General features: G+C 45.2%; 1 protein-coding gene across 1 annotated transcript in view; it reads left to right on the forward strand.

Annotated features, from left to right (window-relative positions):
• Window positions 1–2,352: 2,352 nt before the first annotated feature.
• The window catches only part of LOC107730137 (B-cadherin-like), a 77,176-nt gene continuing 65,161 nt past the window's right edge, over window positions 2,353–14,367 (forward strand). The window contains exon 1 of the mRNA XM_016540872.1: window positions 2,353–2,445. Within this exon, the coding sequence (XP_016396358.1) occupies window positions 2,404–2,445 (42 nt within the window). The 5' untranslated portion in view covers window positions 2,353–2,403. The remainder of the gene's footprint in view (window positions 2,446–14,367) is intronic.

The raw sequence follows: 14,367 nt of genomic DNA on the forward strand, positions 1-14,367 counted from the left end.
CCTCAGCTCACTCTATCCCGGCCTCAGCGCACGCTAAGCCAGGGCTTCCCCTCACGCTAGGCCGCGGTTTTTTTTGTTGTGAAAGCGAAACTACTTTGTTTGGCCTTCCAAAAGAGGTCACGACTAGAAATCAGTGGTTAAGTTGTATTTACAGCACTGTTCCAGAACAGTTCAACCCAAATATTCAGATGTGTGCTGCGCATTTTATGGAGGATGAGGACTGTTTCCTGAACCAGTAGCCTAATGCGTCTGTGGCACAAAGGCTGTTTCTATAAAGTTGGGCAGTTCCAACTTTGCAAGGACAGTCTGGCTCTTCTGACTCACAGCCTGTAAGTATGTTTTTTATAGTTAAATAATTTGTTACTGATGATTCAAACGCGAGTTTTGAGCAGTGTAGAGTAGGCTTGTTGTTTCTCCGATCACAAATGCAGACATGGTTTTATGTTTACGCAGCGTGATACGCAACGCAACGCGTAAAAAGACAGTATAAGTCATTATAATCAGTAATTATGTCCCCACTGGATGCAACAAATGCCTCATTTGTAATGGGTTTTATTGGTTTTGTCTCGTCCTGCTGGGAGACAGCATCACAGTATGTTAAGGGATGTAACATTTCCGTCACACGCTTGAGGTATTCGGCCAATCACAACGCACTGGATAGCTGGCCAATCAGAGCACACCTCGCTTTTTTAGAACAATGAGCTTTGTAAAAATCAACGCGTTTCAGAAAGGCGGGGCATAGAGGAGAAACAATAATGTACATTATATGGAAAATAATGTGTTTTTTTAACCTTAAACCGCATAAACACATTGCATTACACCAAATACACAAAATAATGTTCTTTTTAGCAACGTCATATGACCCCTTTAAATAACTTAAATTACTTGTGAAATCAATGTCAACCCCTCATTTATTACTCAAGCATTACCTTGTCAGCCTACAGGAACCACTAGTGATCTGGACCATTATTTTAAAGTGAAAAACACATTAACCTCTCATTAACTACTCAAGTGTTACCTTGTCAGCCCACCTGAGTATTAGTGACGGGTTAAGTTGTTTAACTTGTTAACGTGTTTTTCATTTTAAAATTATGCAGATCACTAGTAGTTACTCGGGGCTGAAAAGGTAGTGTTTGAGTATTAGTAGGCAGTTAAGTTCTTTAAATTTTTAACTTGTCTTTCATTATAAAATAATGATCCAGATCACTAGTAGTTCCTGCGGGCTGACAAGGTAATGTTAGTTACCCTGTGTATTTATACCCCTGTGTTTCAGTCTTTAATTGCCAGCCATTGTTGTACTTTATGTAAACTGTTGCATGTTAGAATGTTTTTTTGTTTTTTTTTGTAGTTGTCTCATATTTTTAAATATGCTGTTATTTGTAAATGCTACTGCTGTTTATATTTTGATATACAGCTTTATCCTTACTAAAGCTTTAGTAGTAAAGTTTACTACTGTCCTCAAAGGGATTATTTGATTACAGACTGCGGATCTATAGTGATTGCTACTGACTGTATACTGTAGCACCATTAGTTTTGTCTTTGTAGAACGAGTGTAGCCAACTAATATGTTCTTCTTTGAGGACAAGCTTTTGGGTGAATCCGGCATTGAACTCATGTAGATTGAGGAAGCTGTCCTCTGTAAAATATGCAGCACAGATATCTGTATTTGGATTATAATTTTCAGGAACCGAGTTAAAAATAAATTTTAGCGCCCCAAGGAAGGCTGAAAAAAGAGGCCCTGCTATCGGGTGAAAATAACAGCGTTTCGATTGCATGGCAACAACACACTACTATACAACAACTCTTCCTCTTCTCTAAAGCAGCCCAATGTGACCCCACCCCCTTTGTTGCATGCTCCTGGAGGCAGGATTTATGTAAATGTCAGGGTTTGTGATGTCACTAACCCAGGAAGTAGCTTGTTGTTGTCCCAACCAGCCGTTTGTTGTAGGCCTGACAAAGCGAATTCTGTAAAAGACAATTTCTCCCTTTGCATTGAACTTTGAGCATAACTTTGCAGATGTTGTTTATGATCAAACAGCCACATTACACACTAACTAAAGTTAAAACGATGAAATCATAATCAATGACCCCTTTTAAGATATTATAGACCTCCTTGGTTCCAGTCAAGTCATAAAATACTGTACTAAAGTGGACATAAATACTGATATACTGTACTGTGCATTCACTGACAAATACAGGCATTTTCAGTTTTGAGTTTTTTTTGTTTTGTTTTTTTTTCCTGACACCACTCACACGCAAAGCAAGAAACAAATCTACTTGGCCGCAAACTCTGCCTCCCATCCCCCACCCTACAACAACCACATTTAAAGAACTTGACATTCTCAAAAATAAGGAAGTACTATCTGAAGGACCTTTCAAAACATTTTGCTTCAAATTAAAACAATGAAGACTTTGAGATTGGGAGTTATTGTTTTCCTTTGTAAGGTAGGATTTTATCCCTCATACCAGGACACATTCCAAAAACTTTGGATGTCTCATAGTTTTATCATGTTTGGAGAATATGTTTTTACTGCAACATTGTTTGAAGGTCCCTTAAATAACTGTATTTATTTTTTTTATTTGTTAAACTTACATTCTAAAAAGATAATGATTGTTTGTTGAAGAAAAACACAACAACAAAAATCATTATAAACACAGAACTGTTTAGTGTTTTGCAAAACTTTCTTTATATAGCCTAGTTGCATACTGAATGTAAAGAAGGATTAATGTTTACTATTGACCTCTTTTTAGAAATGCTTTACAGCAGAATTGAAATTTGTTTGCATTATTGACACACTATTTTTCCTGTTTCCTAACACAAAGATGTTTTGACACTATCTGTATTGTATAAAGTGCTATATAAATAAAGGTGACTTGAATGATATTTTCCAAAATCTGTTAACTCTTTTGTAATTCATTCATAAAATGATGGCCAATTTTGTGCATTTCTGCATAATTATATTGAAATAAACTGTATAGAAAATCTCTGCAGAAGAAGCTAAGACAAGACAAAAAATTAAACCAGACTAAAAACAGGACACCTGGGTAAACTCTCAGCTGAAACGGCAATTTTTGTTACATGGTCCATGTTTACATTACAGTACAAAATTATACTTACCATGTTTTACAAGTGCTATCCATTTCTGAATACTTCGGTCACTTTTTCAAAACTCTTCACACAGTAAGCACAACAGCTGTCCCCTTTTGAATATGTAATGAAATTGAAAGATTACCTTCTCTATACAGTATGTGTTATTCAGATGTATTTTTTTTTCTTTGATAGTATTTATTTATTTTTTTTATTTTTTTGGAATAAATGTAAATTTGGTATTACTGTTAAAATGAAGGGTTGCAAGAGGTTTTGATAGACCTGATATTGCGTGTGTCACAACACAGAAGGAAACCACGAAGAGGCAAACAGGTAAGTTCCAAGGATTTATTCAACAGGCAGGAACGGCGACTGTGAAGCCGTAAACAACAGGTGCAAGTATGCAGAGATAGAATTGGAACAACTTAGCTTGCAAGGCTAACCAAAGTCCTTTTCTTTCTTATACGTGGCTGCTATGATCGTCTATGGATGAAGGTTTGGATCAGGAGAGGCAGGTAAGTATCCGAGGTGGGTAGAGTCCAGTGAATAGTCTGTAAGTGACTATGAGACCAGACAAAGGTTAGTGAAAGTGATGGTGGCTTTATATGGGTCTTGATGAGGTGCAGCAAATGCAGGGAATTAGAATTCAGGTGATTGTAAACATGCAGGCTGATTGGTGGAACCTGACGAGGCTGGTGTCTCCGTGACAGTACCCCCTCCTCCACAGGCGGCTCCCGACGCATGCTGCCGACGTCGAGGGCAGCCGTGGCTCCTGGGTGCAGGTCTGTCAGCCTGGAGATGGTGGAGATCTGTGAGCAAGGATGGGTCGAGTATGTCGTCTCTGGGTACCTAGGACCGTTCCTCCGGGCCGTAACCCCCCCAGTCGACCAGATATTCGAGGCGGCCCCCTCGATGCTGGGAGTCCAACATGGTTTTGACCCAATAGAAGGTGTCCTCTCCAGCGATCTCGGGAGGAGGAGGTAAGTCAGGCTCGTCAGGTCCTGGGGAAGAAGGAGTGACAGGATTAATGTAAGGCTTTAACAAGGAAACATGGAATTGGTACGAGTTGGTACGAGACGTCATTTATCTGCCTCCTGATGGTGAACGGACCGTTGAAGCGGGGACTCAGCTTACGATTGGGCAGCTGGAGGCGGATGTCCCGTGTGGACAGCCAGACCTTGTCTGGTAAGGTGGAGCTGGTAGGCGACGGGCATCCGCTTGGGTCTTAAACCTCCGGACTGCCTGTTGGAGATGGACGTGTGCTGAGTCCCAAACCCTCTCGCTCTCTCTGAACCTGAATCTACCGCTGGTACTTCTGATGGCTCTCCGGACCATGGAAATAGGGGAGGTTGGTAGCCAAGTACGAGCTGGAAGAGGGTGAGGCCGGTGGAGTGCTGACGGCAGGAATTCTGTGCGTACTCAGCCAAGGGTAGAAATCGGCAACAGTCCTGCTGATTCTGATGGCAGTAACTGCACAGGTATCTCCCAATGTCCTGGATTTTCCGCTCAGTCTGGCTATTTGATTGAGGGTGGTATCCAGAGGTTAAACTGACGGAAACTCCTAGGAGCCGGAAGAAGGCTTGCCAGACTCGAGAGATGAATTGCGGTCCATGGTCGGAGATGATGTCCTCGGGGATGCCAAAGTTCCTGAACACATAATGAAACAGTAATTCAGCAGTTTCCATGGCGGTAGGTAATCCGGGTAGAGGAATGAGCCTACAAGCCTTGGAGAACCGATCAACTGCCTCCAGGATGCAGGTATTGGAGTTGGACTCCGGCAGGTAGGTGACGAAGTCAACCCTGAGGTGGGACCAGGGTCGATGAGGAATGGGTAGTGGTATTAGCTGACCATGTGGTAGATGACTGGGGGGTTTTTGAAATGGCACAGATTGAGCAACTTCCGACAAACTGGGAGACTTTACGCACCATGTTAGGCAACCAGTACTTGTTCTGGAGGAGCGAGAGGGTTTGCTGGCTGCCTGGATGTCCAGAGCCCAGAGACGAATGGAGCGAGTACAGAAGGGTAAGGCAGAGAGAGGACGGTATGTAGGATTTCACCTCCTGGCGGAGCTGGTTCAGTGAGTGTGGCTTGCTGGATGTCCTCGTCGACGGACCAGAGAATGGAACTCACTATTAAGACTGGAGCGAGAATGGTTTCTGGAGAGGAGGATTCCTGTGGGAGTTGGTGAATCCGAGACAAGGCGTCAGCTCGGGTGTTGTGTGTCCGGGCCGGTAGGTGACAATGAAGTTGAAGCGTGTGAAGAATAAGGCCCACCGGGCTTGTCTTGGGTTCAACCGTTTGGCATTCTTGAGGTATTCCAAGTTGCGATGATCGGTGATGACTTGAAATGGATGAAGGGCTCCCTCCAGCCAGTGTCTCCATTCTTCTAGGGCAAGTTTGATGGCCAACAACTCACTATTCCCGATATCATAATGTTGCTCCGCCGAGGACAGCTAACGGGAGAAATACACACAGGGATGCAGCTTGGGATACTCTCCGGAGTATTGGGACAGCACTGCTCCCACTCCCATGGTGGAGGCATCCACCTCAACGAGGAAAGGTTTCTGGAGGTCAGGGTGAGAGCGGTGCAGAAGGCTTCCTTCAGCTGGTCAAAGCTGGCTAGGGCTGCTGGTGTCCAGGACAGAGACTTGGGCTTATTTTGAAGTAAGGAGTTGAGTGTAGCTATCAGGGTGCTGAAAGATTGGATGAACCGGCGATAAAATTTGGCAAATCTGAGGAAGTGTTGCAGTTCGTTCACAGAGGAGGGTAAGGGCCATTGCTTGATAGCTTGAACCTTCTTATCGTCCATTTGGATGCCTTGAGGGGTGATGACATACCCGAGCAACTGGATGGTGGTAACTGGACTCAACTGGACTCGCACTTCCCCAACTTGAGGTAAAGGTGGTATTGCCTCAGCTTCCGAAAGACCTGCTCTACGTGGTGGCGATATTCGGCCAGGTTCCGGGAGTAGATGAGGAAGTCGTCTATGTAGACAATAATGAACTGATGGAGGAACTCCTGGAACACTTCATGAAACTCTGGAAGATGGAAGGTGAGTTGACCAGCCCATACGGAATAACCAAGTACTTATAGTGGCCAGTTGGGAGTGATGAAGACTGTTTTTCATTCATCTCCAGGGCATATCCGAATGAGGTTGTAAGCGCTTTGCAGGTCCAGTTTGGAGAAGATACAAGCTCCACGGAGTTCCTGAAGGGCAGCCGGAACCAGAGGCAAAGGATAGGGGTACTTTACTGTTTGAAAGTTTAGGGTCTGGAAATCGATACAGGGCCTCAAGCCTCCATCCTTCTTGCCCACGAAGAAGAAGCTAGACGCAGCTGGTTGGATAGTACTCACCGCTGGGCGGGGTGGACGGATCGGGCAGTTGTTGAGTTGTCATGCTCCGCTCGCCTGGGGTGGTATTTGTCAACCTGCATGGGTTCTGGTGCTGGAGCCGGATGTGCAGATGAAGGTGGTGGAGAGAGTGGCTGATCCTCCGTGCAGGCAGTGACACGCTGGGAAATACGGATGGCCTTCTGAACAAAGCTTTCGAGACCCACTGTGTCGTCATAGATCGCCATCTGGAGGCGAACGCTGGGATTCAATCCATGTCGGAAGGCAGTAAGTAGTGCTGTTTCGTTCCAACCACTAGAGGCCGCAAGAGTGCAGAACTGAACGGCATACTCCCAGACTGTGCTCCTTCCCTGGCGTAAGCGAAAGAGCTGGTCATGGACAGATAGATTTGAGGCGATTTGGCCAAAGACTTAAAGTGGGCAGTAAAGGCTTCTAGGGAGTGAATGACTGGGCTATCTGCATTCCAGAGAGATTTCACCCATTGCAGCGCTCGTCCGGACAGGAGTGTGATCATGAACTACCTTTGAGCGATCGGTGGGAAAGGCTTGCGGCTGCATCTTGAAGTAGAGGGAGCACTGCAACAAAAAGCCACTATAATCCACCGCCTCACCGGAGAAGAGAGCAGGCCGGGCAATGGGACTGGCGGAGGCAGATGTTGAGGTGGTGAGCAGGGTGAAAGCTGAGTTGAGTGCTTGAACGAAGTTCTCGAGAGTGAGCGGAGATTGAGGACGCGGATCAATGGCAGCTAGTGTAGTTGGTCTGGTCTTCTGTCACAACACAGAAGGAGACCACGAGGCAAGAGGCAAACAGGTAAGTTTCAAGGATTTATTCAACAGGCAGGAACGGCGACTGTGAAGCCGTAAACAACAGGTTTGCAAGAATGCAGAGATAGGATTGGAGCAACTTAGCTTGCAAGGCTAACAAAAGTCCTTCTCTTTATTATAGGTGGCTGCTAGGATCGTCTACAGATGAAGGTTTGGATCGGGAAAGGCAGGTAAGTATGGCAGGTGGGTAGAGTCCAGTGAATAGTCTGTAAGTGACTATGAGACCAGACAAAGGTTAGTGAAAGTGATGGTGGCTTTATATGGGTCTTGATGAGGTGCAGCAGGTGCAGAGAATTAGAATTTGGGTGATTGTGAGCGTGCGGGCTGATTGATGGAACCTGACGAGGCTAGTGTCTCCATGACAGCATCCGCATCAGAATCAGAAGTAGCTTTATTCGCCAGGTGTGCGCAAACACACTAGGAATTTGTTGTGTTTTTTTTTTTTTCCAGGTGCTCCTGGTACATACACACATGCATACAAACATACATACATACACATCTGACATGAGAACAGAAAAAAACATTTAAATAGTAAGACTTAACAAAAAACATTTGAATACTCTCCTCCCATAAATTTTGCATCTGAAAGGGAAACTCGTACAAATGCATATTGACTCCTAGTTGGGGGTTCCAAGTCATTTTTTATTTCCTAAAGCAAATTAAAAATAGCATGTCTTGGAAAACGATATGTTCGGATAATGTGTTCTTCTGGCATTCCAAATAAATTCATATGTGTGGAAAAAATCCTCTCCCTTCTACCACACGCTCTCTGTTCTCTGCAATGCTTCCTCCTAGCAACAACAATTGCAGCCATTTCAAGCACAAAATTTGTTTGAAGTTTAAAGTAGTTTTAAAAGCTTAACGTTTGAATGTTTTGAAGGCAATACAGTCTGTCAGAGATAGATAGATAGATAGCTGGATAGATGGCTAGATAGATAGATAGACAGATAGATAGATAGATGCTAAGGCGGTTGCTAGGGTACCCGGGGCGGTTGCTAGGGTGTAGCTATGCGGTTGCTAAGGTACCTGGGTCGGTTGCTAGGGTATCTGGAGTGGTTGCTAAGCTGTTGCTATGTGGTTGCTAGGGTACCCGGGGTGGTTGCTAAGGTGTTGCTATGCGGTTTCGAGGGTACTCTGGGTAGTTGCTAAGGTGTTGCTATGTGGTTGCTAAGGTACCCAGGTCGGTTGCTAGGTTGTTGCTATGCAGTTGCTAGGGTGCTCAGGGTGGTTGCTTGGGTGTTGCTATGTGGTTGCTAGGGTACCCAGGGTAGTTGCTAGGGTGTTGCTATGAGGTTGCTAGGGTTCTCTGGGTGGTTGCTAAGGTGTTGCTATGCGGTTGCTAGGGTACCCAGGGTGGTTGCTAGGGTGTTGCTATGCGGTTGCTAGGGTACCCGGGGTAGTTGCAAGCGTGTTGCTATGCGATTGCTAGGGTACTCGGGTGGTTGCTTAGGTGTTGCTATGCGGTTGCTAGGGTACTCTGGGTGGTTTCTAGGGTGTTGCTATGCGGTTGCGAGGGTACCCAGGGTGGTTGCTAGGGTGTTGCTATGCGGTTGCGAGGGTACCCAGGGTGGTTGCTAGGGTGTTGCTATGCAGTTGCTAGGGTGCCCGGGGTGGTTGCTAAGGTGTTGCTATACGGTTGCGAGGGTACTCTGTGTAGTTGCTAAGGTGTTGCTATGTGGTTGCTAAGGTACCCAGGTCGGTTGCTAGGTTGTTGCGATGCAGTTGTTAGGGTGCTCGGGGTGGTTGCTTGGGTGTTGCTATGCGGTTGCTAGGGTACCCAGGGTAGTTGCTAGGGTGTTGCTATGAGGATGCTAGGGTTCTCTGGGTGGTTGCCAAGGTGTTGCTATGTGGTTGCTAGGGTACCGGGTTGGTTGCTTGGGTGTTGTTATGCGGTTGTTAAGGTACCTGGGATGGTTGCCAGGGTGTTTCTATGCGGTTGCTAGGGTACCTGAAATAGTTGCTAGGGTGTTGCTATGCAGTTGCCAGGGTAGCCGGGTGGTTGCTATGGTGTTGCTATGCGGTTGCTAGGGTACCCAGGGTGGTTGCTAAGGTATTGCTGTGTGGTTGCTAGGGTACCCAGGGTGGTTGCTAAGGTATTGCTGTGTGGTTGCTAGGGTACCCAGGGTGGTTGCTAAGGTATTGCTGTGTGGTTGCTAGGGTACCCAGGGTGGTTGCTAAGGTATTGCTGTGTGGTTGCTAGGGTACTCGGGGTGGTTGCTTAGGTGTTGCTATGCTGTTGCTAGGGTAATCTGGGTGGTTGCACTCGCGTTGCTAAGGTTTTTTGGGTGGTTGCACTTGCGTTGCTAGGCGGTTGCTAGTTGTCACAGATCGTTACTATTGAGTTTTATAGAGTTCTTAGCATGTTCTTTGCCTGATTTAGCACTTAGCTAATCACTATTAGCATGTAGCTATTCACTGCTAGCATGTGTAGCATGTTGGGAGTCATATTTGCTAGCATGAGTCAAAAAGAACCAACTCCTATGGGTGCGTCTCAATCAGCTCCCTAGCTCCTGAGCTCGTGAATCAGTAGATCGTGTACACGAATTCGGGCACTGGCAAGTTCCCTGACTCACTGCACGCTGGGACAGTGATCACTTGAATTCCAGTGACATGATTACGTACAACGTCAACGGACAATATAGTAGAACGTCATCAAACAAGAGACAGGACCGATCTCTTTTTGATATTTATTTTTTATTCTCTTTAAACACATCTTTCTGTTACAAGTTCTTACAACATTTCAGCCGAATATTAATTATTAATTATTATTATTAGATGAGTTCAATTCCTGTCTAGCAATGTGTGTTTATGTTGAAATATACAAAAAAAAAACGGTTTGTCTTTTCAAATCTTCTATCGCGTGTCATTATATTTATCGAGTTGGCTCGTGTGGTTTATGTTTGGTGTTGCTATGTGGTTGCTAGGGTATTCTGGGTGGTTGCTAAGGTATTGCTGTGTGGTTGCTAGGGTACTCGGGGTGGTTGCTAGGGTGTAGCTATGCGGTTGCTAAGGTACCCGGGTCGGTTGCTAGGGTACCTGGAGTGGTTGCTAAGCTGTTGCTATGTGGTTGCTAGGGTACCCGGGGTGGTTGCTAAGGTGTTGCTATGCGGGTTGCTAGGGAGTGGCATGGCAGATGCCAGTGATGATACTCCAAAGGTTGCTTGCCAGTATGAATGATATAAACAATCCCCCATGTCTCTATGACATTCAGATCTGAAGATATGCCTCTTTGGGTTTGGGTTGCTAGGGTGTGGCCAGGAAGTGTCTATGGTGATTCATGATTGGCTGTTTGCTGCCCCGAGTCAAACAAGCCCACCCCCATGTCTCTATGACACTGTGATCCAAAGATATCCATCTGGGCCTTTTATAATGGCAGCCTATGGGATCAGTTGCTAGGGTGCTCTAAATGGTTGCTATGGCATGGCTTGACAGCCTCATAATGATCCTGAGAGTCTGATTGGTTGCCTGAGTAAAATGAGCCCACCCCCATGTCTCTATGACATTGTGATTCAGAGTTATGTTCAATGACAAATTCCTATGTAAATTACGATAGTAGGAAAAACGTGTGTTCGGATGCTGTTTCATGGGCCATCCCTCACCATAGTATGTCTATGGGGCAACTTTGGGGTGTTCTTGTGCTCCAGGGGTACAACTTATACCCCACTGCGGGGTATGTTCTCGCACAGCTTGCCAGCCTCTTCAAATGTGGTGATTCACATGTTTCTGCGAAATTCTCGCTCTGAGCTACAACTAGTCAAAGCTGGTTGCAATGTTAAGTCTATGGGATTTTTCAGCCGATTTTTCGCCCACTGTGCGAACATCGTACGCCCGATCACTTATTAAAGTCATAGCACACCTCTCCTCAATAATCTGCATGATTTGACACCTCTTTCGTTGGTCTGTGACAAACGGTGCGGGACGAGTTACGTGCCAAAGTTTGTACGGAAGGAAGAAGAAGAAGTCAGTGAGATAATAATAGTGATGCTTCGCCTTTGGCAAGCACCACTAATAAGTATGTGAGATAATAATAGTGATGCTTCACCTTTGGCAAGCACCACTAATAAGCCAACAGCATAGTAATAGTGATGCTTCGCCTTTGGTGCGTCGTTCTCCAATATTCTAATCTTTTGAATCGGTGCAAACATCAGACTGAGACCGCTTTAGGCTTCACTTTCGCTTTCCATCTGAACTGCGCATGCGCATACAGAACCGCCTGTGACGTAAAGAACACATCAAACAAACATCAAACAAATCGCTTCTCGTCACATCTCCCCTCCTTTGAGAAAGACATACTACTGTTGTTTTGTATAACACAAATACAAAGATTAAACAAAAGTTAAACTTAAAAGTTCCAACTCGTAAATAGTTTGTATACACATAAACTTGTACAGGTTTCACTAATGAACTTTCTTTCTTTTTTTTCTCTGTAAAAAAACAGAGATAACATTCTCAATATCTATCTCAATAACATTCAATAACTAAACTTGATTGGTGGTTTTACTATGTGTCCTGGTTCTGGCGGAGCTGGCGCATTGCTCTCTGGGGTAACACAGCCAGACTCTGGTTCTGAGATAACAGCTGCAGGAACTGAAGTAGATCCATTACTGTTTTCCTCTTGATTGGTGAGCAATAAGTGCTGTCTGTTTCTCCTGATCACGTCTCCCTCAGATGTCTTCACTACAAGGGACCTGGGGGTACCCGCAGACTTCATAATCACTCCAGTAGTCTTCCATTGCTTCTCTGCATCTGTTTTCACACGCACTTTGTCTCCCTTTTGCAAAGATGGAAGCGGTCTTGCTGAGTACCTCCTGTTGTATGCCCTTTCGTTGGCACCTTTGGCTCTAGCATCATTAAGTTTAACTTTGATGATGTTTGGAAATCTTCGTTTCAGATTTTGTTTGAACGTCGGGACCGTGGTCCTGAGCTTACGGCCCATGAGAAGTTTGGCAGGACTCTCTCTAGTAGGTTCAGTAGGTGTGTCCCTATAGGAAAGTAAAGCCAGTACCGGATTTTCCTGTCTCAGAATTGTCTTTGCAATTTTCATGGCTCTTTCCGCCATCCCGTTTGCCTGAGGATAGTACGGGCTTGAAGTTACGTGTGTGATCTCATATGCTTCAGTAAAGTCAGCGAACAACTGGGACCTAAACTGTGGGCCATTATCGGTCACAATTTGCTCAGGAATTCCAAATCTCGCAATGATGCTGACGAGCTTTTGAATGACCGCTTCACTGGATGTCTTAGGAAGAGAGAGAATCTCCAGCCAACGTGAGTAGTAGTCAGTGACTACCAAGTACGTCTTTCCGTTTAACTCACATAGGTTCATCTATACCTGGCTTTGGGTGTCTTGATAGAGCATCCGCGACCACTAGGTTCTTGACAGGCATGTATTCAGCCACAGAGTTGAACTTCATTAATCGGATAAGTAGTCGCTGGCAACGAAGGGGGACTTTATCCAGATCCATAGCGTTTATCATGGTGACCAGTGGCTTGTGATCTGTAATCAGTCTGTATGTCTCCAGACCACACAGGTACTGATAAAATTGCTCAGAGGCCCATACGCTCGCCAGGCACTCCTTTTCAATTTGAGCATATCGTTTTTCTGCCTCAGTCAGCGTGCATGAACAAAAGGCAACGGGCCTGAGGCCCCCTTCATACTCTTGCAGGAGGACCCCACCCAGGCCATGACTGCTGGCATCGGCGCTCACCACCGTCCGCAATTTAGGATCAAAAAATTTAAGCACAGGCGTGGAAGAAGTCAAAGCTTTTACCTTTTTAAAGGCTTCATCTTTCTCCGACCCCCACAGCCAAGCCACATCGGCTCTTAGCAGGTCATTCAGGGGGTACAGCACACTTGAAAGTTGGGGCAGGTAACTTCCCAGGAAGTTAACCATTCCAAGCAGCCTTATCAGTTCAGTTTGATTTTGAGGTGGTTCTAGAGCAGTAATTGCTGTGACTCTGTCTGGGTGTGGAGAAATGCCTTCACCACTAATTCTGTGTCCCAGGAAATTTAACTCTCTCTCTCTCAACTTGCACTTTTGCTGATTAAGCTTTAGTCCTGACTTTCGGATAGTGTCCAGGACCATACTGAGTCTTTTATCATGTTCCTCCATCGTAGACCCGCACAGCAGGATGTCGTCCATGTATACAACGGTGCCTTCATGGTCACTCAACAGCTCATACATTTTCCTTTGAAAAATCTCTGGTGCTGACGTAATGCCAAAGGGTAGCCTCTTGAAGCAAAATCTCCCTAGAGGCGTAATGAACGTTGTGAGATGGGCACTCTTCTCATCCAAATGAATCTGCCAGAACCCACTCGCCGCATCCAGGCTGGAAAACAGTGGGGAGAATGAATTTTTCTCTTTGTACGCTTTCGTTTAACCTTTTAAGGTCGACACAGACTCTTATTTTTCCTGATGGTTTCACCACTGGTACCATAGGGGCCACCCATTCTGTTGGTTCGGTAACACTCTCAATGATACCTACGTTTTCCATTCGTCTCAACTCCTCCTCCACTTTTGGCACAAGAGGAATTGGAATTCGACGAGGGGTAGTGATGCTGTATGGCCTTGCATTCTCCTTTAGCTCTTTTAGCTCTATCTTTACTGGTTCTCCTTTTAGAAGTCCTAGCTCTCCATAAACACTCCCTTCCTCTATATGCTGTATCAGACCTAGGTGGGCTCCAACTGCTCGATTTAGCAGATTGTCTCCCCCTGACTTTACCACTGTAATCCTAAAATGGCAGTCCAGTGTTTTCTTGCCTCTTTTTAGTTGGGTTCTAGCTATAAATTGTCCACTTGCTAGCAATTCCCCTCCAGGACTCTGTAGCGGTGTTGTCACTGGCTTAAGTTTAGGCTTTCAATGTAAGCCATTGTATGTTGTCTCCGTCATGATAGATGTTTCTGCTCCTGAGTCAGTTTTGAATGACACTGGTGTTCCTTCGATATTAAGTGTCATTCGCCATGGTGGTTCGATGTCTGCTACCACCATATCGACAGTATTGCTACATATGTTTTTCTCTGTCACTGATCCGAGGAACAAGCTCTCCACTTCCTCTGTTACTTCTCTGAAACTCTTAGTGAAGCATATCGAAGCAAAATTGCCAA

Source organism: Sinocyclocheilus rhinocerous, unplaced genomic scaffold (genome assembly GCF_001515625.1).
Source record: "Sinocyclocheilus rhinocerous isolate Xijiao unplaced genomic scaffold, SAMN03320098_v1.1 scaffold36, whole genome shotgun sequence".
Lineage (NCBI taxonomy): Eukaryota > Metazoa > Chordata > Actinopteri > Cypriniformes > Cyprinidae > Sinocyclocheilus > Sinocyclocheilus rhinocerous.